The sequence below is a fragment of the Taudactylus pleione genome, unplaced genomic scaffold (genome assembly GCF_031769625.1).
Source record: "Taudactylus pleione unplaced genomic scaffold, aTauple2 ptg000008l, whole genome shotgun sequence".
Classification (NCBI taxonomy): Eukaryota; Metazoa; Chordata; class Amphibia; order Anura; family Myobatrachidae; genus Taudactylus; species Taudactylus pleione.
The window spans coordinates 9,064,250-9,092,016 of record NW_028284411.1 but is presented as its reverse complement, the minus strand read 5'-3'; the positions used below and the strand labels follow the sequence as shown (position 1 = coordinate 9,092,016).

At 43.7% G+C, this 27,767-nt stretch overlaps 1 protein-coding gene across 24 annotated transcripts in view; it reads right to left on the bottom strand.

Annotated features, from left to right (window-relative positions):
* Positions 1 to 19,092, bottom strand: part of TCF7L2 (transcription factor 7 like 2) — a 226,595-nt gene extending 207,503 nt beyond the window's left edge. For 7 of the 24 annotated variants that reach the window (XM_088465249.1, XM_088465586.1, XM_088465659.1 and 4 more), the window contains exons 1-3: positions 18,247 to 19,087; positions 16,133 to 16,199; positions 15,892 to 16,019 (exon numbers count right to left, since the gene is read on the bottom strand). In XM_088465249.1, the coding sequence (XP_088321375.1) occupies positions 15,892 to 16,019; positions 16,133 to 16,199; positions 18,247 to 18,435 (384 nt within the window). In that variant the 5' untranslated portion in view covers positions 18,436 to 19,087. Of the gene's footprint in view, positions 1 to 15,891; positions 16,020 to 16,132; positions 16,200 to 18,246 lie in introns of all 24 variants that reach the window. The other 17 variants (XM_088465181.1, XM_088465397.1, XM_088465483.1 and 14 more) reach the window with 7 other exon arrangements.
* Positions 19,093 to 27,767: the final 8,675 nt, after the last annotated feature.

The window sequence follows — 27,767 nt, the reverse complement described above, 5'->3', positions numbered from 1 at the left end:
CAAGCATTCTGCTTAAAGAGCATAGCTATGGATGATGGATACAGGGCCACGTTTACTAAGCAGCGATGCTCAAAGCCGCCACCTTCGCTAAGCAGCAATGCTCAAAGCCGCCACCTTCGCTAAGCAGCGATTCTCAAAGCCGCCACCTTTGCTAAGCAGCGATGCTCAAAGCCGCCACCTTCGCTAAGCAGCGATTCTCAAACCCGCCTCCTTTACTAAGCAGCGATTCTCAAAGCCGCCACCTTCGCTAAGCAGCGATTCTCGAAGCCGCCTCCTTTACTAAGCAGCGATTCTCAAAGCCGCCACCATTGCTAAGCAGCGATTCTCAAAGCCGCCACCTTCGCTAAGCAGCGATTCTCGAAGCCGCCACCTTCGCTAAGAAGCGATTCTTAAAGCCGCCACCTTTACTGAGCAGCGATTCTCAAAGCCGCCACCTTTACTGAGCAGCGATTCTCGAAGCCGCCACCTTTGCTAAGCAGCGATGCTCAAAGCCGCCACCTTTGCTAAGCAGCGATTCTCAAAACCGCCACCTTCGCTAAGCAGCGATTCTCGAAGCCGCCACCTTCGCTAAGAAGCGATTCTTAAAGCCGCCACCTTCGCTAAGCAGCGATTCTCGAAGCCGCCACCTTCGCTAAGAAGCGATTCTTAAAGCCGCCACCTTCACTAAGCAGCGATTCTCAAAACCGCCACCTTCGCTAAGCAGCGATTCTCGAAGCCGCCTCCTTTACTAAGCAGCGATTCTCAAAGCCGCCACCATTGCTAAGCAGCGATTCTCAAAGCCGCCACCTTCGCTAAGCAGCGATTCTCGAAGCCGCCACCTTCGCTAAGAAGCGATTCTTAAAGCCGCCACCTTTACTGAGCAGCGATTCTCAAAGCCGCCACCTTTACTGAGCAGCGATTCTCGAAGCCGCCACCTTTGCTAAGCAGCGATGCTCAAAGCCGCCACCTTTGCTAAGCAGCGATTCTCAAAACCGCCACCTTCGCTAAGCAGCGATTCTCGAAGCCGCCACCTTCGCTAAGAAGCGATTCTTAAAGCCGCCACCTTCGCTAAGCAGCGATTCTCGAAGCCGCCACCTTCGCTAAGAAGCGATTCTTAAAGCCGCCACCTTCACTAAGCAGCGATTCTCAAAACCGCCACCTTCGCTAAGCAGCGATTCTCAAAACCGCCACCTTCGCTAAGCAGCGATTCTCAAAGCCGCCACCTTTACTAAGCAGCGATTCTCAAAGCCGCCACCTTCGCTAAGAAGCGATTCTCAAAGCCGCAATAATATTAAATGCAAAATACAACTGACTTTGCATTCTGTATTACCGACCCTTTAAGCCCAGCGGGCAGAACAAAAGACGACGAGGCTGCCTAGTAATTATAGTAAAGTCTAATGGATGGCCAGAGTAAACCCCAGGAATGGGCATGGCAGGACTACTGATCACCCAGTGACACAACGTAGGGCGTCTCTGGGGCACTACCCTCCTTCATCTTGGTGTGGTCGGTAAATGTACTCTTTTATATTTTTACTTATTGCCCTCAAATACACATACAAGCTTCTACAGCCTGCAGACTCAGAACAGGTACCCTGCATCCAAACGACCAGGGAAAGGAGATCAGCTATATATCATTATCCAATGAAATCCCATCCGTTCCTCCCTGACATGTAACATACTTCCTCACCTCTAGCAGCTCAGCCTGTTCTTTCCTGAGACCCATATAAGTCCAGCAGCCATACGTTATACTAAGCCCAGAACGTCGGAATGGAAAATTCCAAGCACTGACACGTCCCCATTCCCCAGTTTACGGAACGTGTAAGAAAAGTGCAGAAAGTCAGATAAATAGTTACTGCCGCCTATACCCTGATGTTTTATACATACTCAGACATAATTACAATAGATAAGAGATAGATATTAAATAAATCAAAAATCTAAGTAACATTTTAAAAAAAAAAAATGCCTAGAAGCCACTCTCGGCCTTTATATGGGGCCTCGGGATGCCGTTCCCGATGGTCGCCATTGCTGTGTGATGCCGGCGGTTCAGGCAGGGTAAATGACGAGCCTCGCTGCTGCTACTGTGACCTTGCGGGGTGAACTGTGTTTATTACATAGTTATTTCGACAAAACATTAACTTCAAGATTTAAGGCTCCACTACAGAGTTATATGTGGGGATGGCAAATCCACTTCAACCCTTATCCCAGCGATTACGGGCTGGTGTTTCTCTATAGTTCTAGCTAGCACAGGATATTCCTCATTCGCACAGGAGTAGAAGCACTGCGGGAGATTATATTATCAAATGTAGCGTCTAAGGCTCTTCAGTTCTACCTAGTCGCCCCCTTATTTACTAACACCTATACCTACTTACGGGATGCAAACTCATTTCTTCCTAAGCGATAACACAAAAGCTCTCTTGTCCAAGAGATTTCAGCCATTATTAACGGAAGTTTAAAAAAGAAAAAATGAATACAAATAATCAGATGAAGGTGGAGCAGCAGATTTGCAGTTTATGTCATCGTTTATGTTGTTATCAGTGTCCCACAGTAATAGGTTACCTCCCAGGGCATATGGAGAGGGCTCTCCTACGTAATCTCCGTAACTCGTGGCTGTATTATGCAGCGCTAATAATTTGCAATCTAAAAAGGGATCTCGAATGCTTCCTTAATCTTTCTCATATTATGAACCATTTCACTGCCGAGGGCATACAAAAGGGGATAATAAGCATAAGGACATATACAAAAGCTCCCAGGGGACATACATGAGATCCCACACCGTCACAGACCTTAAGGTGGCCATACATCTGCGACGGATCGTCGCCATGCAGGGATGCGATGGGAAATTTCCGATCGCCCATCGGAAACTTCCGATCGCCCACCATCAATGTTCTGCGATCCGTCGCCAGATCGTAGACATTTGCCATGTTAAATGCCGGCGATTTGATGATCGCCATCACTTTTTGATCGCGATCGTCAAATCGGTAAAATCCAACATGTTGGATTTCTGTGATCCCGTGATTCTGGGTTGCAGATGGATGGGGCCCATTACACTATCAGTCAGATATCACCAAGCTACAAACAGGAAGTCTGGTCTGCATAGAGATCCCTACCCCCCCCCCCCCCCCCCCCAATAAATCACAGGCTTATCAGAAGCAGCGTATGCGTGACCCATATTTATGGTACATGCTGGACAATTCAAAAGGAGCCCCTGACGACAACAAAAAATATTAAGCAAAATGATGTATAATTTTAAATACAGAGGTATTAATTAATCCAATAAGATATCTAATATCTGTATTCCTTTTTAATGGCGTAAGACCACTGTGTGTGCTGATCCATGCTGTCGCTACTTGGACCTTGCACAACAGACATGTCTCTCCAGGCGATACCTCATCTGGCTCTATTAGCCCACGATATCTAGGTTACAGACCAGACTATCAGGTAATGAAGTGTTTACAGCACAGTGTAAAATGACAGGTAATTGGGCTGACTCAGAAGCATTTAAACCGGCAATAAAACTGTAATAAACTTTGGTTCAAAATGTTATCATGTATGTTTCAAGTAGATCTTGTTCTAAACTGCGCTTCCAAGGGAATTACAAGCAATTTGATCTGGCCCCTTTAATTTCGCCAGCTTTTTAATACATTGTCTTACGAAGCGTGGGCACTTTATAAGCAAACAAGAAAGATGCACCATGAACTGGCCCTGTGGGATGCTGTCAGGACAGGAGGAATGTTCCCAGGCTATATACAAGAAGCCACAAAATAGTCTTTTGTTTCAACACTGCCGAAATAATATACTTGTGGTTTCTCAGCGTATTTCGCCTTTCTTCAATATAAGTAATGCTTCCTCATTAAATGCAAAGTAGGAAGTGGTTGTATGTTAGGTAACTCTTCTATTAACCGTTTGCTGCTTCCGAGTCGGGCAAGACACGATGCACAGAACTGTTACGTGTAGTCACAGGGCGCAAATCGGACACTGACTTATAAATATGTCCCTGAGTTAGGACACAATCTCCGGTATTAAATGATAAATATTAAATGCACAAGAACGGCAATTGTTCTTCAATCAAATTAAATGGACCAAAACTTCAAAAACTACTTTAAAATAGACTTCACTGCATAAATCACAAAATCCATACCGAACATTGGAGCTCATTCAGAGCCGCTCGCAAGCGTTGTGCGCTCGCAAGCGGCCCGATGGTTTGCGAACGCGCACACTATGTTCTGCGCATGCGCGAACTACTCTGTGCGATCGCAGCTCGCTCACTGGCCCAGCACAGACAGCCCAGTGAAATGAGTGACAGGAGAGGCCGATTGTGAGTGGTAACAGGGGCAGGACACTAATAACGGTGGAGTGGAGGTGCGAACGCAGGCGTGCCTGAGCGTTTCAACGCTGTTTCTAAGGCGTGCATAATTAACAGGCAGCGTCATAGTACACGTCACATGCCTGTTTTTTACACTGAAGTCCTCGCAGTGCTTGCGGAAGGGTAAGGCGACCACAAGCGCTGCGATCGCAACCGATGGTCCTCGATGTACCAATGTTTTAAAATACTTCCTGGAGATGACGTGCGCTAGTGGGCGTATCAACATATGCTAATGGGTGTCTGCATACACAGAGCGATCGCTCGCACAGCCAAAGTGGCTGTACTTATGCCTTGGCGAGCGATCGCTTCCCATGCTATCACTTTGTCAAATTTGCATACGCTGGATGCGAGCGATCGCATCTAGTGAGCGGGTCTGAATCAGGCCCATTGATCCTTGCAATGGATAAGGACATACACTGTTCAGTAGCCGTTTGACAGACGCATATATTATCAGATGTCTACACAGAAACATAAAATAGGGAAAATTTATTTTTTAGTTTTGTTTTTGTTTTTTCCAAAGCCTTCGCTCGCCCAAGTGTTAAAATCAGGCATCCAACACCTGGTGAAAAAAAAAAAATACGTCAGCAGCTGGACCTGCGCACACACTTTCCGGCAAGTCTCCGCTTTGCAATAATTTCCGCGTTGGCTGCAGCGTTCGCACGCAGTACAATGTAATGGAGATCTGCAGAAGGCACACAGTACCGCAGGGAGAATTGGAGACCCCGCCTACAACGCTGTGTGCTATTTCCCAATTCCCCTATGCACAATCCTTAAAACAGCTGTAATGATATCCTAGGAGCACGTTGTGCACAGTTCAGGGATAATTTGGAGTACAACATAGTTCTTTTGTAGTCATTAAATATCGAGCGCTGCCTGTTTAAAGCAATGTGCAGGACGGGCCATAGTCTCTCTACAAGACCAACTTTCTCTCTTGCTGCGTTTGTGCGCATGAGCGACCAAACTGGGGCAGAACAGAGACGTTCCATGCTCTGACTGAGTAGCTGAGTCCCTTTGGGATCAGGAGAGCCCGCAAGCCAGGACGGCACTGGTCACCTGAGGTCATCTTCCGACCATATTTACTGTCAGTTTCAACCAGATTTTTACCAGGTACCGGGGTCATTTCTGGCACGCACTCTCGCAATGGGACCAGCTGCCCAATATCACTGTAAGAATCAATAACCCAAGACAGCCATGAACTCCTTACGTCTAAAGTTTAGGATGATTCATAATGCAGTAGGGCAACTTTTTGAGGAGAGTTTCCCTTTTAAACGGAATTATACACCTTGGCCTGGATTATAAGTGCAGCTATAGAAATCTACTGTAACTGATCTTATTAAGACCGAGGTGCCAGGAGTCTGCATTCTGGGTAAAACAATCACTGCTGGGTAGGATGCTGACACCTGGTAAGATCTCAATGTGTGCAGCCCCTCCCTGGATCAGTGTTTGCCTACAACCCTGATACTATGTTACTGATTACCATTTTTACAAGGACTGAAAACGAAACAGTAGGCAACACCTAAATTGACAGACCATGGGAATTACTTCAGTGCTACATATATTATTATGCATAAGATCACGTGTATGGGGAAACTCTTATACAAACACAAGGGACAACTCGGCATTAAGCCATACATCAGCGATCACTTATTAACTTCTAGTGGGGATATGCATAAAAATGGGAGATTTTAGGGCAAAAAGTACAAATTGCCCAGTAGCAGTACACTAAGATTACATTAGTCTTTATAGTATGAGGGGGTGACTTGCCATTGACAGCTAAATAAGTGTCAGCTCACTAGTACAGTAACGGACTTCTTGTTAAACAGTTTGTGAATACGCAGACCCTGTATGTACAGTATGGCTGCATTACCGCTACACCAGGACGGTCTGACCTGAGAGTACACAGGTGCGCGTCACCTATAGTATCGCATTGTGCTGCATTTTCTCCCCCCGTGTAGCGCGATCTGACCGATCAGGTGAGGAGAGGGCTCCGCAACGTGCGGGAATAAACATCACTGGAAGCAGATGGATATTCATATCAGCACCATTACTACAGCTCCTATTTAATAAGGATGTCTGCGTTATTGTTGAAGGGTCTCTTTATAACAGCAGAAATATCAAGAATTATGCAAGTTTGCAGCTATGTGGAAGCAAAATACTATTTAAGCACCACTCAACCTAAATGTATATACTCAAGCGATATGGAAAGGAGTCTTGTGACACATACAAAGATATACGCAAATTCAAACCGTGAGAGTCGAGAGGTTTATTCACAGTATTTTACTGCAAACTATTGTCCTCAGTTATCGGCCATTTTGGAGAGGCCCACTGCAGGGTCCTCCAGTAGGCTAACACGCAATGAAGGTTGCTGCTGACATGCACTCCATAACCAAAACCTAATCTGCTATCTTCCGTTCCGACAATATCCTGAGACATTTACAGATATGTTTATGAATGTTACCAGCACGTAATCCAGCCAGTATAACGCAGCCTCCCTTTCCAGTGACATAGACTAATATTACTGCCTATGCCCAAAACATATGCAAGGAAAATAGATATAAAATAAAAAATTGCAATGTAATTGCCGCATCATAGCAATCCCCTTCCACCAAAAAAACTTGGGAGTATACATCCATTGGAGTATCAGTAAGTAATGGGGAGGGGGCAAAGGTGTCTCTGGAGTCTCCCAGACTTTCAGCCATCCCAATGCCAAATCTTCACAATGTAACAATAGCAGGACCCACTGGGATGTTCCATAGTGAATATCGTCCTATTTACTGTAATGTGACATTCACAATGTTCTGTTCTGCATTTCCTGCAGCAGTCATTTCTATGTACACAGTGATCACAATGTGCATACAGCCATGGAAAGGATTACATTTCAGCTATTGGTGGAAAAGATAAATAACATAGAACTCACTGAGCACTAGGAAACAGAACGCACAGGAGCGGAGCCGGGGTGGCCAGTATGTGGAGTCGCCTTTGTATACACGACTCTATAGGGAAACGTGTCACCGCTAGCACCAAGGCTGTCCTTTCTCGCCCCCCTGTATGGCTAAATATTAGCCAGGGCTGCTCCCCGCGGCTCAGACGCTGCCTTGCACCAAGACCCAACACTCCAGATCATCCCAGGTAGAGGCTGCAGAGCCTTCAGCTGAGCTCCAGGTGAGAACCATCCACCACCTGGCCCGTCAGCCGCTCAGATAACTTCTCTGCTGTAAGAAGCCATAAAACGATGGCAGGAAATGTATCTGGAAAACAAGACATTACCTGGTCCAATCCATGTGCACAGGGTGCACCACAGCTAATGGAAAAGGGAACCAAAACAACCAACAGTCTAGACAAGAGATAAAACTTTGCATAAGACCCTCCATAAAATTACCAAATGGAATTGGTGTCATTCAACTGTTTGACTAAGGTCATATTTATTTTTATATTTTATATACAGGTTGAGTCTCCCATATCCAAAATGCTTGGGACCAGGGGTATTTTGGATAACGGAATATTCCGTATTTTGGAATAATTGCATATTATTATGAAATATCTGGGGAATGGGACCCAAATATACACACAGAATGCATTTATGTGTCATATACACCTTATACACACAGCCTGCAGGTCATTTTATACAATATTTTCAATATTTTTGTGGCTCAAGCAAAGTTTGTGTACATACATGAAATTCATTTATGTTTCATATACACCTTATACACACAGCCTGAAGGTAATTTTCTACAATATTTATAATAATTTGTGCCTTAGACAAAGTTTGTGTACATTGAACCATCAAAAATTAAAGGTTTCATTATATCAGTCATGCCAAAAAAATTCCGTATCTCTGAATATTTGGATATGGGAGACTCAACCTGTATATTATATTTATTAATTACAAATATTACAAAATATACAGTGGAATACGCCGAAAAACTTATTTATTTTTTTTGCAAGACTCAGATAGTGACACCTTTGCTTTTTGATGGTTCAGTGTACACAAACTTTTGTTTAAGGCACAAAATTATTTTTTAAAAAAAGTATAAAATGACCTACAGGCTGTGTGTGTATAAGGTTTATATGAAACAAATGAATTTGATGTATGTACACAAACTTTGAGCCACAAAATTATTGAAAATATTGTATAAAATTACTAAATGCGTTCTGTGTTTAGATTTGGGTCCCATTCACAAGATATTTCATTATGGTATGCAAATATTCCAAAATACGGAATGTTCCCATATCCAAAGTACCCTTGATTTTGGATATGGGAGACTCAACCTGTATGTATGTATAATACATATATATATATATATATATATATATATACATATATACATACATACATACACACATACACACATACACATATAATATCGGCCCAGGGTGCAGAAATCTTGTTCTTCCCACTATGTGCGTTCTCTCATCGTCTCACTGAACTGTGCATCTGCAAGTCATTGACATTACAATTTACCACATGTTGAGATGGGAGAGGCCTAAGCTCCATTTGAATCACTGCACAAATATGCGAGTGATTTATTGTTCGCAAACAAGGTTTTCCTTTCAGTGAACATTACTCCTTGTGGCAACCCGTGGTCATTCACAGCTCAAACCAATTAAACACCATAAATCCCTACAAGGCAACGCATTTACATTCATGACATAAGGCCACGAGGCAGCCACTGAAGGCGTTGTGACGTAAAACAGGCGCCAGAGCCTAATCCCTGACTGGTGCCGGATGTGGGGAAAACGTATGCGGAAATGTAACAACCGGCAGAGTCTTGCGCACAATGTCTTCACCGCATGAAACACCTAAAACGCAATGTTTATTATACACTCGTCCGACATTTCTCCCCCCCTCCAAGTGCATCGCCACCATTTTCTAGACGACCGGATGGATTCTCGGAGTGGGAAAAACTTAACAGCTTAACAGCGGTAATGTGGGATAATATTTTCAAGTGATTCATTTAAACCTGCAGTCTGCTTCTTACCTATGGCAAATCTAAGGACACTTTTCTAAGTCTGACAGTAACAAAAATACATCTCAGGCTCAAGATAACATTTTCAGCTGCAATTTTTTATTTTATTTTTAAGACAATTGCAACTTTTCCACAGTAGGAAAAGGATGATATACAAGACACAGACATAATAATTGCACACATAGGAATAAGCCAGCAGATAAGAGGCTGGAGGGTACCAGGCACTGTCGATTCTGTGGTTACATATGATTTGGAGGTAGATCTGTAAATATATTTTGGCGCACTGCAATTATTTACAAAGTAATATATTTTCAGAATATCTGTTTCAGTCAATCTTATTGATCAAAAAAATAAATAAAAAACATTAAAAAAAATGTTGTTACTTTTTTAAAGACTATACAGCGTTAACTGCAAAAGGCTGGGATATTATACATATAGGATACAGAGACTTCTTTATGGAAAACGTAAGCTATACAGTGACCACGAGTTTCCCTACAATAAACACTACTAATTAGCAACGATCAGCCAACTATCCTTGGATTTAAGATATGAAATAATTTAAATCCTTAGAATGGAATTCAATTGTTTTTGTACGCCTGATCTCGCCAGTCTAAACTGATGGGGCGATATACAATTGTTGCAGGTTTTCGCGCATGTCGCGCCCAAATAGGCCGGGTTTAGCTGTGTGACGCGGCTAAACCTGTCTAAAAAGTCCTGCTTAGTGTGTCCAAGCGGCATTTTCGGCGCTCGAAACAGGGACTGTTTCTGCTCGCCCTCTCAGGAGAGAGCGAGCAGAAATAATGCGTTCACGCCTGTCGGCAGGTACAATTGAATGGCTCCGACAGGCGCGCAAAAAACCCGAGGGCGCTGAAAAACAAATAAATCCTCCCCCTCTGGTTATTACATTGCTCTAGATAAGGGCATAAGGTTTATTTTACTACATGAACAGTTGTACAAATCTAGACATTAACCACAATCCTGATCATACAATTTAATCAAAGAATTCCCATTATTTTTTCATTTTAGATATTAAAATTAATTTATTGGGAACTGTTGCAGAAGCTCGTGTTGACAAATGCCAATGATACTAATAATAACAATTTAATACAAAGGTATGTTTTATGCACTGATCTGTGTTACTTTTAGAATTTAATTAAACTTACAATTAGTGAAAAAGAAACCAGAGACACTCCTGCAAAACCTGCATAGTGAATGGGCAGTGTGGCGTCAGACATCCTGTTATAGGTTGTAAATAACCCCCCCCTGCCCATATCTTTTTAGCAGCCCTATTAAGGCACAAGTTAGAAAATGAACCGCATCCACAAAACAGCTGAATTACAGGTTTCAGGAGTTGGCCTGGATCTCGCAACGACACCACTATAAACTTAATAAGACGAAAGACCGAATACCGCACATCATGGACAGACAGACAAAGGTGACCAAGCTCAGCCAGAGGAAGGACAGATATTAATGCCACATTTTATCCGTTTCCATTCTGAATACAGCATAATTATTCTGAATCTTTCATAATGCACCAAAATATACCGCGCCGCGGTACAAACAATGGCAAAGCCAGGGATTTAGCCAAACAAAAGGTGACAGCAAAATCCTGTTTATGCTGTATTTATGCTGTATTTTCCTTCCTGCTCATTAATGGCATGAGGACCTTTCTGCATAACAAAACATTTGCTCATGGCCAATAATGCCACTTCCACATAACTCACAGGACAGCTGAGAGAGAGCCCTGTGAATTTTAGCTATGAGGAGAGAGACAGCCCTCGCGCCCAGATAAGGACTCACAGCTGTCACTTCCCTGCGATCGCAGGGCTGCTGGTGCAGGACACTTCCACACTTTTGGGGAGCACACATCCACATGCTCCCCAAGACCCCTCCCCCCCCACCCCACCTTCGCATTCCAGCACATGCTATTTCTACATCCCCACCGTTTTTTTTATGGGGGAGGGGGTGGTAAGGTGGGTGATTCTTTGACAGCGATCCAAACAAAACATAAAGAGGGGGGGGGGGGGGGCAAAATATTCTAAAATCTGAATTGCAATCGTAAAATTTGTAGAGGTGCAGCTCAGCCCTTAGACCCCATGCTGAAATGCTGCAATGCTACACAGTGACAATCTCCCGTGTGGTGTGTTCATAACAGTGTAACAGTTCTCTTAGCACCCGGGAGAGAGGATCCAGTGTGCTGAATTGCATTGTGAATGTGGGGTGCAGAGATGAATACATAGCTGTTCATTGTGGGTCTCACTTACAAAGATGGACCAATATAAAAGGGACAAAAACACAAGTTGCAGCAGCGGCACAACACAGAGGGGATATTACAAAGAGTCTCAGCATTCTCTGTTGCGTGGTATCTGGAAACTTCTTTCATTTATTGTTACAGCGGTGAATGTACTATTAGGCTGACAGAGCCTGCACAGATTCTGCATGGCTACAAATGATGTAATATTAATGGAGATGACAGTTATAGATTGTCAGCTCCCCAGTTATCGCTACCTACCTGGACTGTTTGTGATAGTAGTATATATATATATATACACACACACACACACACACACATACTGTGATTCATGAAGCAAAAAATTACATGTTAAAAATCTGCATTCAAGCTTCTGCAATATGAGCCATACGGAGACAGTTATTTTTACTAAATATAAGTGGTAAGAGGTATGCCGAACAAATGAAAACACACATATATATATTTATATATATATATATGTATATAAAATAGGAAACTGAATAGAAATGCAGGCCATATAGGCATTGGACATATTAGGAATTTATTCCTAAGAATTCCTTGTATTATACAAAATAAGATGATTATGAAAAAACCAAATTAATTTTTTTTTGTCAAATGTCAAAGATATTTTATTATTTTGTGATATATTATTCTCTACTATTTCTGTCCCTTCATTTTGTTTTATTTATTTTTTTATATTTTATTTATTTCTTATTTTTGGTAACGGTGGAAAATAATATATGGGCTCATGATTACCCCCTTCATTGCACCAACACTAATACCAGGAAGGGTTTAATGATGTGACAATAGGAAGCTCTGAATTGCTGTATTACCACAAAACTATTCTTAAAAATAGATCATTCTGGGAAACAGATTTTGCACGAGGCAGTTCTCTAAGCGCGTTGTTGGTGTCGTACAAAACGGATTTATGCCCTAATCAAACGGCAATTCTATTTTAAAGCAAAAAAAATATATATATTATAATAATAACTATAATAATAAACCCAGCTCTGCCCTAAGACACAAGGATACCCCAACCCGCCAGAATGCCATTTTCATTTCTGGACCGAAGATGTTAAGATTGCGGGACACCTGTTATATAGCACTCTGATCAACGTGAAATTGTTCTGCATTTAAAATGTAATGATCTGTGTAATTACAGTAATGTCACGTTGCATTAGTAGGGGAGGAGAAATGGGCTTTCACACACATCTAGTAGTGTTTAAAAAACACTTTGCGGAGAGAGAGCGAGAGGCCTGGGGCTAATGGGTTAAACTATTACTTTACAGGGAGGTCCGACAGGGAAAAACCGCAAACATCTTAACCCCTTAAGAGCCGTAACAGTCATTGGAGTAAGTGCAGGCCGAGGCAGCAGAGCATGAATGTGTGTCAAATCCTTTTGTTGTTGGGAGTTTTATAAAACGGTCCTTAAAGAAACAAAAAAAACAACGTAGGACGGCCGTAGGAACATCTGACAGATGACAAACCAGACGGAGAGTGGCGCAAACGATGCGCCACGATATTAAAGCCACATTTATTTCCCGGACTGCGGGGGAAAATAATCCAGAAATTTACAGAGGGGCATTTATTCCTTACATGCAAAACATATACTGAACCTTATTACTTCCAGCCAGCTTTAACAACAGGAATAATTTGTAGGATGCATGTGCCAAAAGCCAAAGTTTCAACAAGCGCAGGAATTTACCCCTGACTGCCACAACTGCACTATATTACCCCCTGTCCACCAGCAACACTGCAGGACGCACCAAATCCCTATGGTTTTATAAGACTCTTGCAATTTACGCGAGTATTCTTATGTCATGTATTATTCATGGTAAGCTGTCACGATGATATCCCATGATTTTCAACTTTGCTTACAAAATACTAAAGAAAAAAAAAAAAAGGATCAATGTCTCTGAATAGATCATGTGCAAACGGCAATTCAAAGGTCACAGTAATTGTTCGGTAAATAACACAAAGAACGGGGATGCTAGCATAAAGACTGTTGTCGCTTCCGGATTCACTAAACAAACTATTTCAATGATGTTATTAAATCAGCTGTTTATCTAGTGGACCGATGTGTTGGGAAATATGTAACACTGACACATTGAGGGCCAGAGCTGCTATGGTACTCGCTGGGTATCAGGCCAGACCACATTACAGATGATGCTCCAGAACCCAGGGCAGTACTTGCAAAATAAATCTAATGTCATACAATACACAGAGAATGCAATATATATATATATATATATGTATATATATATATATATATATATATCCATTAATGCTTCATGTGTCTAGCAGATATCCATTCCAGGGATCGTACAGGTGTGCAAATAGAACTGATGGTGATTTATTTATTTTTTTTACAGCATTTACAGTAAATGTGAGTTTAAGTAATACAATCCATTGCACAGACAGAAGGTCCTGAAACCTATCTGCCAACAATTTGAATTTAATAAGCCCTTTGGGCCTTGCCAATTCCCCTCAGCAAGCGAATGCAGGTCAGTGTGACTTCAGGAATGTCACCCAGGTAAAATATAGAGCGTGTTCCCAGGGTCACTGCATACCAGACTGACACACAACAGGAGGCAGCTTGGATGAAGCCATCTACTTATCTACACATATTAAATAATTTAGGGGGGGGTTACAAGCACCTTACACGGTACACTCGTACACACGCGTGCACATAACGAGGAGCGGCGGAAGACATGGATAATCAGTACAACAGGGCCCCTGGTTACCACGTACCAGAGTCACAGACAGGTCCTCGCTCAGACACGTCTTACATATGAACCTTTACACGTTGTCTTATGTTACTTTGAACCAGAGTATGAGGTCTTTGTTTGGGGGTGACGCTGGCACATGCAGTGCCCGTTCCCACATAATAATGGGATACCTTGTTAGAAAGGAGACGACCAGGGAGCGGAACCACTTTTTCCCAGACCCTCTGAGGAACTGAAAGAGCATTTACATATAGAGAAAGCAAAAGTGGCCGCCGTCCTGATGACTGAGAGGCGAGGAGCAGAACACAAAGTATACAGACCAATGACAGCCCCAGGAGGATGGGGAGAGACAGATAGGAAAGTGTGCATGGTTCAGTGCCGGAGCATAAAATACACTGCAAATAGTCTGATTCATCCAACTAATAACTAATAAGAAGCGCTGGATAGTCATATCACACAGAATATAATATATATATATATACACAGCAATTACATGACAGTGACGTGCCCGGCAACATAACTCCATACAGTGATATACTGGATTCTACGTTATGGTATTTTATACATACATACAAGTAGCCAAGTGCCTCTTTAGTAGAATATAGAAGTAATGAGTGTATTATAGAGTAGTATATAGGTGACCCTATAATATATTAGTAGTATGTAGGTGACAGTATAATTTATATGTATACTAATATGGAAATGAAAGTATTGGGATAGATAGATAGATAGATAGATAGATAGATAGATAGATAGATAGATAGATAGATAGATAGAGGCATGCCATGTACACATGTATGTTACACACAAGAGTCACTGTGCGGAGTTGCAGGATATACATATAAGTAGTATATAGGTGAGTGTGTGCATATATGTATATAGCTGGGTGAGGGCATGCCATGTACACATGTATGTTACACAGTTGTAGGATATATATAAGTAGTATATAGGTGTGTATGTATATATACATATGTATGTATGTATTACATGTATATAGTTGGGTTAGGGCATGCCATGTACACATGTATGTTACACACAGGGGTCACTGTGCGGAGTTGTAGGAGGATATAGGTGAGGGCATGACATGTACACATGTATGTTACACAGTTGTAGGATATATATAAGTAGTATATAGGTGTGTATGTATATATACATACATATATCTATGTATTACATGTATATAGCTGGGTTAGGGCATGCCATGTACACATGTATGTTACACACAGGGGTCACTGTGCAGAGTTGTAGGAGGATATAGGTGAGGACATGCCATGTACACATGTATGTTACACAGTTGCAGAATAGATTTTATATATATATATATATATATATATATATATATATGTGTAGTACATAGGTGAGTGTGTGCATATATGTATATAGCTGGGTGAGGGCATGCCATGTATACATGTATATTTGGTATGTTATAGGATATATATATATAAGTAGTATATAGGTGTGTGTATACACACATACATACATACTAGTATATAGCTGGATGAGGGCATGCCATGTACACATGTATGTTACACACAGCAGGGTCACTGTGCGGAGTTACACGGTGCCGGGCCGGAGCACAGGCAAAGGCCGCGGGAGGCCACTTACGGTCCGGGCGGTCGGGGAGAGGGAGCCGTTGGGCAGGTAGGGGCTGCTGAGGTCCGGGATCATGATGAAAGGGTACCCGGGGTACGCCGGGCTCTTGAACAGGCCGCCTCCATCTTGCCGCTTGGCAGCTGACATGGCGGCGAGAAGACAGAAAGTTTCGTTAAGTTGAGGTAAAAGTTCCATCATCCCCCCCTTCCCCGGTAACCGGCCCACACCGGGGCCCAGCGGCGGCTGTACCCACCTTCCTCCAGGCTGTCCCGGCTCTTCTCCCGGAAGGTGTCGGCTCTGGGTGCAGGCCTCCGCTCCGCCTGACACAGGGGACACACAGGGTTAATACTGTATACAACTACATGTACACCACTGTCATACATACATACATGTACACCTCTGTCATACATACATACATAGATGTACACCACTGTCATACATACATACATGTACACCTCTGTCATACATACATACATACATACATAGATGTACACCTCTGTCATACATACATACATACATACATACATACATACATACATGTACACCTCTGTCATACATACATACATACGTACCACGGTCATACATACACCACTGTTATTCATTCATACATACATGTACACCACTGTCATACATACACCTGTTATTCATTCATACATACATACATGTACACCACTGTCATACATACACAAACACATACATATAATATATGCCTACATGTACACTGTCATGCAACCTTACATGTGTATTCTGTCATATATCACTACATACATCTAATATATACATACATCCTGTTATACATTACTACACATATCCAGACTGTAATACATGACTATATTTACACAGCTATACATGACAGTAATAACAAGTTATACATTATACACATACGACATATTTCCTTGTATTCTTATATAATCTGTGATTCCAAACACTTAATACCATGCAACCTCAAATCATACAAAATATTACATACCATACAACCAAATATCCACTATACTATATGCCCTAGTATCATGCAATGTATAATATGCACACTTAGCCCATGTAATATGCAACCTAATATCATGCAATATATATTATACTATGTTCCCTAATATCATGCAATATATATTATACTATGTTCCCTAATATCATGCAATATATATTATACTATGTTCCCTAATATCATGCAATATATATTATACTATGTTCCCTAATATCATGCAATATATATATTCAATTATGTACCATAATATCATGCAATAATTAATAGTATACTATGCAACCTAGAATCATGCAATATATATGATGTATCCTAAAACGCAATATATAATATACTACTATACAACCTAATGCCATGCAATATTTATTATGTACCCTAATATCATGCAATATTTAATAATATCCTCTGCAACCCAATATACAATATGCTCTGCAACCTAATACCATGCAAATTGCAATACATAGAATATATACCCTAAAGCATGCAATATAATATATACTAGATGCAACCTGATATCATGCAATATAAATCTACTATGCACAACTAATACAATGCGGTTCTATGTAGACAATCGCGGTGTGTTTATTATTATTGCAGACACTGACAGAGACCATAATGTACAGTAATGCGCTCTCACCTCCAGCACCAGTACAACATATAGAAAATAATACAGTACAACAACACGATGCATTAATAATAATCCCAATACATACTTTCAGCACCAGTATAATACATACTGTATAACACTGAGTAGTATTAATTCCCCCCACACCTCCAAGGCTAATATAGTGACATTGAGTAATAATATTTCTCTCCCATAAACACACACACACACCTCCAGCACCAGCATAATACATACAATAACACTGAGTAATAATATCATACCCCCCATACTAGTATAAAGCTAATATAGTAATAGTAAGTACTCCCCTATCATAATACTTCTTAATAATAATAATACTCCCACATACACACCCCTCCAGCACCAGCATAATACATACAATAACACTGAGTGATAATATCATACCCCCATACTTGGATAAAACTAATATAGTAAGTACTCCCTATCATAATACTTCTTAATAATAATACTCCCACATACACACCCCTCCAGCACCAGCATAATACATACAATAACACTGAGTATGTAACAATAATAGCAATAATACTAATGCCCCCAGCAGAGGGGAACACTGACCCTCTTGTATGTTACTTTGTATCAGCCACCCCCCCCCCCCCCCACAGCACACATTGTGACTTTATGCAGCTTGGAAGGATCCCGATGATAAAAGTGGGGAAGATGAGCCAGAAGTGACAGGGGACAAGTCTAAGGGACCCCAAACTTCACAGAGGATCCCCCCCAAACTCCCCCCCCCCCAGACCCTCACCTCCGAGTCGGACGAGCTGTTCTGATGCGTCTCCGACTCGTTGACCAGCGACGATTTGACATCCGCCAGATCCCTCTCGGCCGACGCGTGGTCGGAGATCTTCTCCTCCTGCTCCCCTTCGTCTTTGAAGGAGATCATCTCATCGTTCGCCCCCAGATCGTCCCCTCCGCCCCCGTTCAGCTGCGGCATCTCCGCTCCCGGCCAGGCAGCAGTTTTGCAATGGAAGGAAAAATTAAAAAAGAAAAAAAAAAAAAAAAGCTGGAAAAGCGGAAGAATCGCAGCAGATCTGTCCCCCCCCCCTCTCCCCAAAACGTAAAAACTTTTCTACCCCTCTCTCCTGCTGCTCGGCGTGCTCCAGCCGCTGCCCCTGCACTCCAGTGGGGAGGGGGGGGGAGCAAGCAAGGTGAACTTTGCAGATTTGGGGGTGAGGGAGGGGGATAAGGGGGGGGGGAGGCCAGGGGTGCCCCCTCTTTGCAGCTCCGGTGGTGGGGGGGTGTGGGGGGCGGTGGTGTGGGCTGTTCAGTTCCTGGAGTCCGGTTTGTTGCACACACACACACAGAGACCCCCCTCCCCCCCTTTTTTTTTAATTTTCCAAAAAGAAAAAAATATTAAAAACAAAAAGGGGGCTCAGAAGAAGAAGAACCCAAAAAAATGTTTAAAAAAAAAAAAAATGAAAGTGGCAAAGTCCAGTGGAAGAAGCAGCCCCCCTAAAAAAAAAAATCCGGAAAAAAAGGCAGCCCCCCCAAAAGCCAATAGTCAGATAAAGAGAGCGCCCTATATACAGCACCGCTCGCCCGGATTGAGTCGGTGGAAGTTACACTGGAAGGAATCCAGTTCAAAGGCGGCTGTGATTGACAGCTGGAGAGGAGAGAGGGAGGGGGGACACGGGGAGGGGGGAGCCTGCATCCAGGATTATTGACATGGAAAGAAACACACAGGGGGAAGAGGAGAGAAAACTTTAATTTCATGCACAGGGGAGGGACCAGCCTGGCTGACGTTGGACTAAATAAATGTCAGCAAAAAAAAAAAAAAAAAAGGGAAACAAGTGAAGGGGGGTCTAGGGTCTGCAAAGACTGACCATGCATCTAGTGGAAGGGGCTGAGGGGGGTAGAGAAATCTGGGGAGGGCGTGACAGGGGGCAGCTGGGAATGAAATATTAATACAAAAGTACACAAAGAATAGAAGGACTTTGCAAAGTGCTGGAAGAGGAAGGGGAGGGCAGATGGGGGCAGGCCCAGGGAATGGTGCTTGCTGCTGCTGTGGGGTGGGAACTTGTAAGCAGGAAGTCTGACAGCCACACTGGCACACATACACTACATGCATATATATATCTTTATACACACACTTGTTGGGCTCCCATGTCCCTGCTGCAGCCTCCCTCATGGTACCCCCTATAGGGGGTTTGCCATCCCCTCTGCCACTTGTCCCCTCTAGCAGCTGCAGCAGAGATTATGCCTTCTTGGACTCCCCGCATAATGAAAGTCAGTGTAGAGAGAGGAAGAAGTCTGTGCCTGTGCAGAATTGTGGACTAAGAACTTGCTCTGCACCTTCCTCCCCGTCCCCATTCCCGGTTAGAAGGTGGCGAACATGTGAAGTGATAGCTGCCAGGATAAGTGGCAGCAGCATAAACGTTTTTACGCCTTTGTGTTTAGGACATGAAAAGAAGGGCCTTGGGATTGTAAAGTGGCATTAAAACATTGGTTCCCTGCAGCGGCTGAGAAAACACTTGAGTTTAAACCGTTTCTCATCCATAGAATAGCACCTGATTTCCACTAAAGAAACTAGGGGGGTAGGGGGGGGGATCTCACAAATACCTGTCACATGGAAAGTGAGAATGGTAAATGTATGGAAAGCACTGAAGAGCCATATGTATTATATTCATATGTATATTTCATTGGCTTAGCCTTGTACTTTATGTATGGCCTGCGGAATAGCATTATCTGCTTTCTGATGAACAAATTGCACTTTTGCACAAGGGTCTTACCTTGACCCAGACATCGGTGCGTCAGCCCCTTCACACAGATGTGCTTCTATTTTGTGTATTGTGGACTATGATAGATATGGAGAATAATTACTCCCACCTGTAAAGTACAAAGATATTAGAAGTCACCAAGCGGTTCCATGACAATAGGGTCACAGGTCCCGGAAGCCGGGAGGTTTATTTTACCCTCATTTATGTCTTATAACAGAAAAGTTACAATCTGAGACAAAATAAGATTGTTGAGTGATCCGCAGGTGTGCATCACCCTCACCGACAGTGGTACATCTATCACAGAGCGCTTTCACGCCGATACAATGTGATACAGATGACATCACCACTCTCCAAATATGAATGATGACATCATTCTAACCAAATGTAATTCCTAATATAATTACACCTTTTACATAATGTTTTACACAAACTCTTCACTTTGTGTCACTTGGGGGCTTATTTTACTGCGAAACGGGTGTTTCTGTCGACTTTGCCCTTTCTTTTTTACCGGTGAAAGAGATGAAACATTGGTATGGTAGTGAAATAATTTTTCTTGGACTTGGGAGTACTGCTGTTTCTTTTCTGATGTGTCTAATGCTGGGTATACAGGCAGCAAACGATCACGTCACCCGTGTAGCACGGCAGTGTGTATGCATAGCGCATACTTACCAAATCGGTTGTACCCCACATTAGCAAACCTACTCTACTGAAAATGTTATTTATATATTTATATATATATATATATATATATGTGATAATCGCCGATCTGCGCATGCATCAAGTTTAATTTTCGTTGTCCCTCACAGTGAGGATTTATTTGCAAAGTGTTTGACAAACAGGGACCAGGGGGCAGCAACGAGGGGGTGGCGACTGAAACGCAGAAGTGTCGCAACCGTTTTCGAAGCACTTCACAGCCTGCAACTACAATTCTGCAAGCCGTAAAAATGGCTCCTGTGCCTCAATTCCCGAGCCCAACGACTATAGGGTTACTCAGAAGGCCTATTATCGAACGACGCTGCATCTGTGTACAAATCCCAGCAGCTTCGACATTTGCTTATTTTCGCACACTCGCTGCGTAGAAATTTGCTGCTGCGGCTACAACTCTGAATCAGGCAGAGGATACACAATTATATAATATACTAGTATGCCCGTGGCGAACATTTCGCCAATTTGAACCGAGAACGTATGTAAGGAAAATACTTTGCTAGAAGATAATAGCTAGATCATATGTTAGTACGACAGGATCGGGTAATAAAAGATGTGTGTGAAACATAACCGGCTAAGCCGCGCCCTTTTATGGGTTTGTGGAGGTTTTTTTATTGTAACATTTCGCCAATTTGTACGCGCAATTATATATTTGGCCGTGGACTCTGAAGCAAAATTGACATTTTCCAGGGGGTATTGCAAGCGGAGCCTCTATAGATGTAATTGGTAATGCACTGTTACTCCGTCTCACCAGTCTCCCGCCAATCAGCGGCTGCCGGCAGCTCTCGTGGATAGCAGAGGAAAGAGGCGGTGCTTTGCAGGCGCAAACCCGGTGCTGATTGGCCGGGAGTTGCGAGCCTGGAATCGACGTGTTGGAGAAAGTAGGTGAGGGAAGAGCGCCCCCTATTGCAGCAGCCTCACGTGTTGTGCGGCCCACGCGCCCTCCCTCATTATGTAATAGCTACGTCAGGCAGCCAATCAGGAGCCCAACTGGGCAGAACGTAAACAGTGTCCGCACATGGCTAGGGCGCCGGGTCCACGTGAGAGCACAGACCACCAGTAGTGCGTGAGAACAGCAGCCGGCGGTGGTCACCCCTATCCCGCTTCCCCCGGGTCACTGTGCCGGCTCAGTGTTCTGGTAGTTTTCTTGACATTTTAAGGTTAGCTATACCAAAGCCTTTACTATGGTTTTTGTCGATTTTTTTTTTCCATTAAATTTTATACAGTTTCATACCAAATTCTGTCATTTATTGCTGATTGAAATCCGTCGCAAAAGAATGACATTAATATCTTACTTAGTCTGTGAGATATTCAAATTCAAAGAGCGTTCCGGACAAAGGGACTCAGCAAATTATATATATATATAAGATACTGTATCTATAGGGCTTGATTCAGAATTGTACTTTATGTTGATGTTCACGCAGTTGAGCAATTTTTTGCTACTGCGCATGCGCGAATAGAGTATAGCCCCACTGCGCACACAAGAGCTGTCGTTTGAGACGGCATTCCCAATGTCTCCATGATCGCAAGGTCCTGAGCAGACCACTGCGATCCATAGTAGTCGGGGAGGTGTCCAAAAGTGTTTGCAAAAGGAAGCCAGTCCGCGGGCGTGTTATGGGAGTTCCAGGGGTTTGTCTGCAATCGCGGCTGCGTTCCCAATCGTACAACCACAGTCCGAGAGGCCATTTTTAGAGAGAAAGTTGATCCGGGATCTGCGCAGCCCAGGGCTTACTTGAGGAGCCGATGTGCGTCCAATGTTTTGTCCGTGGTGGTTCACAACCCCCCGGAGGATCTGCGCACAACACAGATAGCGGAAGTGAGTGTGGCAACATTTGCTCACTCCGTCACACACTATTCCAGGCGGGGGAGTCTGTTAGCAGGCATTAACATATTTACGCACATAAATTGTGAGCGAGATCGCAGCTGCGAATGCATTAGCGCACGACTGTAAATCAGGCGCATAGTGAGTGACGCATCTTACCTTTTCTATAATGATTATCATTGTTGACATTTATTTATATAGTGCTGCATATTACTTTGCACCCTTCAATTGTGAACAAAACAAGACAAGCAAGAGTAATAATGCTGGGTACACACTAGCCAATATATCGTGCCCCCGTCGGCCAGTGTGTACAGACAATATTGCATTGGCTGTGCTGCACAGCCGATGGACAGATGTGTCTGCAAACATATCTGTCCATCGGCAAGACTGTACGGGCAATCGGCCGATCGCCCGTACACAAACAGCGGCAGCCGCGGGGAGGGGGCGGCCCCAACCCGCCTCCCGGCCAGTGGGACCTGCCACTCCAGCTTGGATGATGGTCGTCCAGTGTGTATGAAGGACCATCATTTAAAGATATCTTTAACAGACAGACAGAAAGGTAAGCAGTACCTATTTGCAAGCTTACAATCTATAGGATAACAGGAGTTTAACACATTAAATATTACATATTGCATACATGTCAGGCCACAGTGTATGGGTAAAAAGTGCTGGATCAGAGGGTTAATTGTATATAAAATGAGAATACATGTACGTTTTGTGTGAAATGGGGTGGGAATTGGGTAGAAATATTACACACTTAATTTTCACAATTTGCCCGATTCCGACGCATTGTGACAACAAATCTTGTAAAATATACCCAAATCGTGAGTGTCCACTCACGATCACGATGCCGATGCGCGTCCCCGCTCGTCGTACATGGCATCTTCAGATCTGCCGTGCTGTAGGGCAGATCTGACAATCTCAGACACGATGCATTGGAATAGTTAGGAGGCATGATAGATCGTTTGTCACATTGGACAGTTTTAAACACCAAATCGAGCCCACGACTGCCGGGGAGCTGCTGGGTAGAGTTCAAGGGGAAATCAGACACAATGTCGGATCATGAGCACATCGCCAAGTGTGTAGGCACCTTAAGTTGTTACACATAACTTTAATCGGGATTATTGTGTAGTAACGCAAGTGTAGCCAGAATTATTATACTTTCTCTCTTTTTCTGATAATAAAGTATCACTCAATATATTACATTTGAAACTTATTTATTGAAATCAGTCTAAAAAGTGACAATTAATGGAAAATAAAAGAATAATTTCCCATTAACATGCAGCTTCCCAATAACGTGAAATAGTTTATGCATGTGTGAGAGAGACCCTGATGTTTGCTTGGCTAATTAACATACTCTTTATCTATTTCCAAGCAGATAAATCAATGATAACCATTGACAAAGTGCCCTTGAATTACACAACCTCGGGGTAATGACCACTCGAGAGGATTGTAATACGTCTGGGGGCTGTCTCAGCAAAGAACGGGTTAATGTCCGCTATTAGAACTTAAATGCGCACAATAAATAATTACGGTGGTCTCTTAAAATATTTAAATTGTGCATAAACATCTTGAAGTCACATTCCCCAGCAGTGGGGGTGACAGCGGGGTGAAAATCTCCCCGCTCCATGAATACTTGTGTGGAACTTATCATGCTGATTTGCATACTAAAGGCAGGGATGTAGACAAATATAAATTTAAAACAAACTCGCTGTAAATGAAAACGTACAGCTTCAATATTAATCAGCGGAGCAGAAATAGTGTGAAAGGGAGCATGAAAAGCAGTAAAATAGATGTGTACGTTTAATCAGACAGCGTTGCGCAGGCCACAAAGAACAAGGCTAATTAATCTCAGCAGGTAGGCTCTAACCTTCAGACTTCATAAATAAATAAGTCTCAGAACAATGTCTAGCAGGACCGCCAGCCGAAAGGGGGATTATTTCTCAAACTACTGTTTGGGGACACCCAGGAAATTTGCTGGACTGTGCAATGGTAATTAGCATGATTTATATGTGTGTTGTGCCAAAACTTTGGTTGCATGCGTGTAAACACGGATCCCTCAGTACATAGAGATATCCCAATAATCATGCGGAGGACCCTCATTTATAATATTACGTTACTAGTGGAATCCAGTTGGATAGCAAATGTGATTCATAGGGTCCGGTTTAATTTTCTACGTGGTACCTATAATAATAAGTAGATTATACGTGCAGATAACTTTGTTTGTTTGTAGCCCATAGAGGTGCAAGAATAAAAGTCAGTCTTGTCAATTTTCTAATGCTCTGATTGGCTACAAGTTGGTCTAGTCCTATGCGTGTTCTTATGCTCTGATTGGTAATACGTTTCAGGTTGGTCTAGTCTTGTGAGTGTTTTGATGCTCTGATTGGCTGCAGATTGGCCTAGACCTGTGACTGATCTAAGGATGTTATTGGCTACAGGTTGATCTGGTCCTGTGAGCAGTGGCATAACTAGGGGGGGATCAGATGGGGCACGTGCCCTTGGCGCTGTCGGTCCGATGGCGGTCCAGGTCAGTGGTTTCAGTAAGTGTGGTGCGGATCGCACTACAGTAAAACAAACACCGGCGCCGGGTAGCACACTCACTGACAGTGAGTGTACTACCCGGCGGCGGTGTGTTTGTTCTAGCAGCCAATGAGAGTCAGACAGACTCTCATTGGCTGCTGCCCACAGGGCCAGAGCCGGGCTGGAGCTCACTCACGAGCTCCGCCTTCCAACTCCCGCTTCGGGTGAAGGGCCATAGTGCCAAGCAGGAGGATTGAGGAGCAGACAGCGGCGGGCCCAGGAATGGTGATTCAAGTATTTTGTTTTGTGTGTGTCTTTGTGTTATATATGAAAGGGCCACTACTGGCCAGGGGCACTGTACAAGGGGCACTACTGGCCAGGGGCACTGTATAAGGGGCACTACTGGCCAGGGCACTGTATAAGGGGCACTACTGGCCAGGGCACTGTATAAGGGGCAATACTGGGGGCGCTGAATGAGGGGCACTGCATAGGGGGGACCACTACTGGGGGCACTGTATATGGGGCACTACTGGGGGCACTGCATAAGGGGAACTGCATAAGGGGCACTATTACTGGGGCACTGCATAAGGGGCATTACTACAGGGGGCATTGCATAAGGGGCATTGCTACTGGGGACATTGCATAAGGGGTGCTACTACAGTGGGCATTGCAAGAGTGGCTCTACTACTAGGGGCATTGCAGAAGGGTCACTACTACTGTGGGCATTAAGGTGCATATGGAATTGAACAGAATGTTCCCAGAGTGACTAGAAACCGTGGTGTATCAAGTTGACACCCCCATTTTTCAGTGACCATGCCGACTTTTTGGCGCACACACATACTTGGGCGGGGGTCTTTGGGGTGGACTTACTGACTTTTTTAACATGCCCTGGGCTCCAGATACACTAGTTACACCACTGCCTGTGGGTGTTCTAATTCTCTGATTGGCTACTGGTTGGTATTGTTCTATGAATGTTCTAATATCTCGGTGTCTAAAGATGGATCTAGTCCTGTGAGGGATCTAATGCTCTGATTGGCTACAGGTTGGTCTAATCTGTGTACATTCTGATTTACTAGGAGGTCAGTGGCTCAAATCACCTATGCGGGTCACGTAAGGTTTGGACCTTACTTGACACGTGATGTTTTTATTAGCAGAGATGGTGGTGACAGTAGGTGATACTATAAACTGTCACAATGGTGCACATGTGGAGTTTGCTGGGAGCAGTAGTTCTCCAGATGAATTGATGCACAAGAGTATAATATAACTGGCCAGTGTGAGTGATGTTGATTAATTGTATAACGCAGTAGTTGGTGCTGGTGGTGGTTAGTCCACACGTGGTATACTTCACAAGTTCTTAGATGTATTGTATTTGTATTATATATAAGGTAGAACAACAGGTAGCATGTGATACAGGGAATTACACAGGTGTAACAGTGGTAGATGTAATACACTTTATTGTGGCAGCCTGCAGCTCAAGGTATTGCTGAGTAACACTGGTGGCATAGTGTACTTGCGAGCATACTGCAGGGCTCTTTAGTGGTGGCACAATCGTGTCATCGTGGCCCCCCCCACTGCTACACAGTGCAGAGAAAACAGGCATTGTACCGCGGGGATCAGGGCTATGATGACGCGATTCACCATGAATTGCGTAATACCCCCGGACCGCCTACTTGTGCTCTGTAAGTGGGCGACCGCAGGGGGCTGCGAGCGGGTGGAGGGGGGGGGTGCGGGCTGTGGTGGAGGGTGCAAGAGACTGGCCTACTTTTCCGGGTGATCGAGGGCACGAGCCGATTTTCAGGAGCCTCCCAGGCATTCCAGGAGTGTAGGCAAGTATGGCACAAATATGCTGCACCCTGCACCTCGCTCTACAACAAAGTGAGGGGGTGGGGCTAGGCCACCAGGGAGGGGGCTAACAGGGGTATATTGTGTCACTGGGGCAGAAGGGTTATGCTGCCCATTAAAATAATTATTTGGGTGGGGTGAATATAGTATATAAAAAATAAATTATATATATACGGTATCAGAGACGGACGCAAAGGCCATTACGCACGCAATCGAACGAGCACACTGCGATCAAGGACGCACATAGGAATCCATCGCAGAGCGAGTGACAGGTTGTCAGCGTCTGGGGGTGGTGACGGGGGAGTGGTCTGAGAAACGCAGACGCGCCTGTCCGTTTAAATGCCGTTCCACGGGCGTGCATAAATTAGCCACGGCGAGTGCATGCGCAGCTCTGCGTGTCCGAAGAGCTCCCCAGGCTGTGGCAGGTAAGACCTGCCGCAAGGCCAAGATGGGCACCGATATTGTAGGGATGTTACGATATTTACACAGGTATGAATCGTCGCACGCAGGTAAGAAGGCAGCAGTGGGCGTCCTTATACTCGGGTGATCTTTGCAGACATTAGCCTTTTTTCCACGCTGCGTTGCGTGCCAAATTGCAGCTGCGATCGCATTAGCGTCCCTCTCTGAATCAGGCCCATAGTTACACATGGGGAGGGGGGA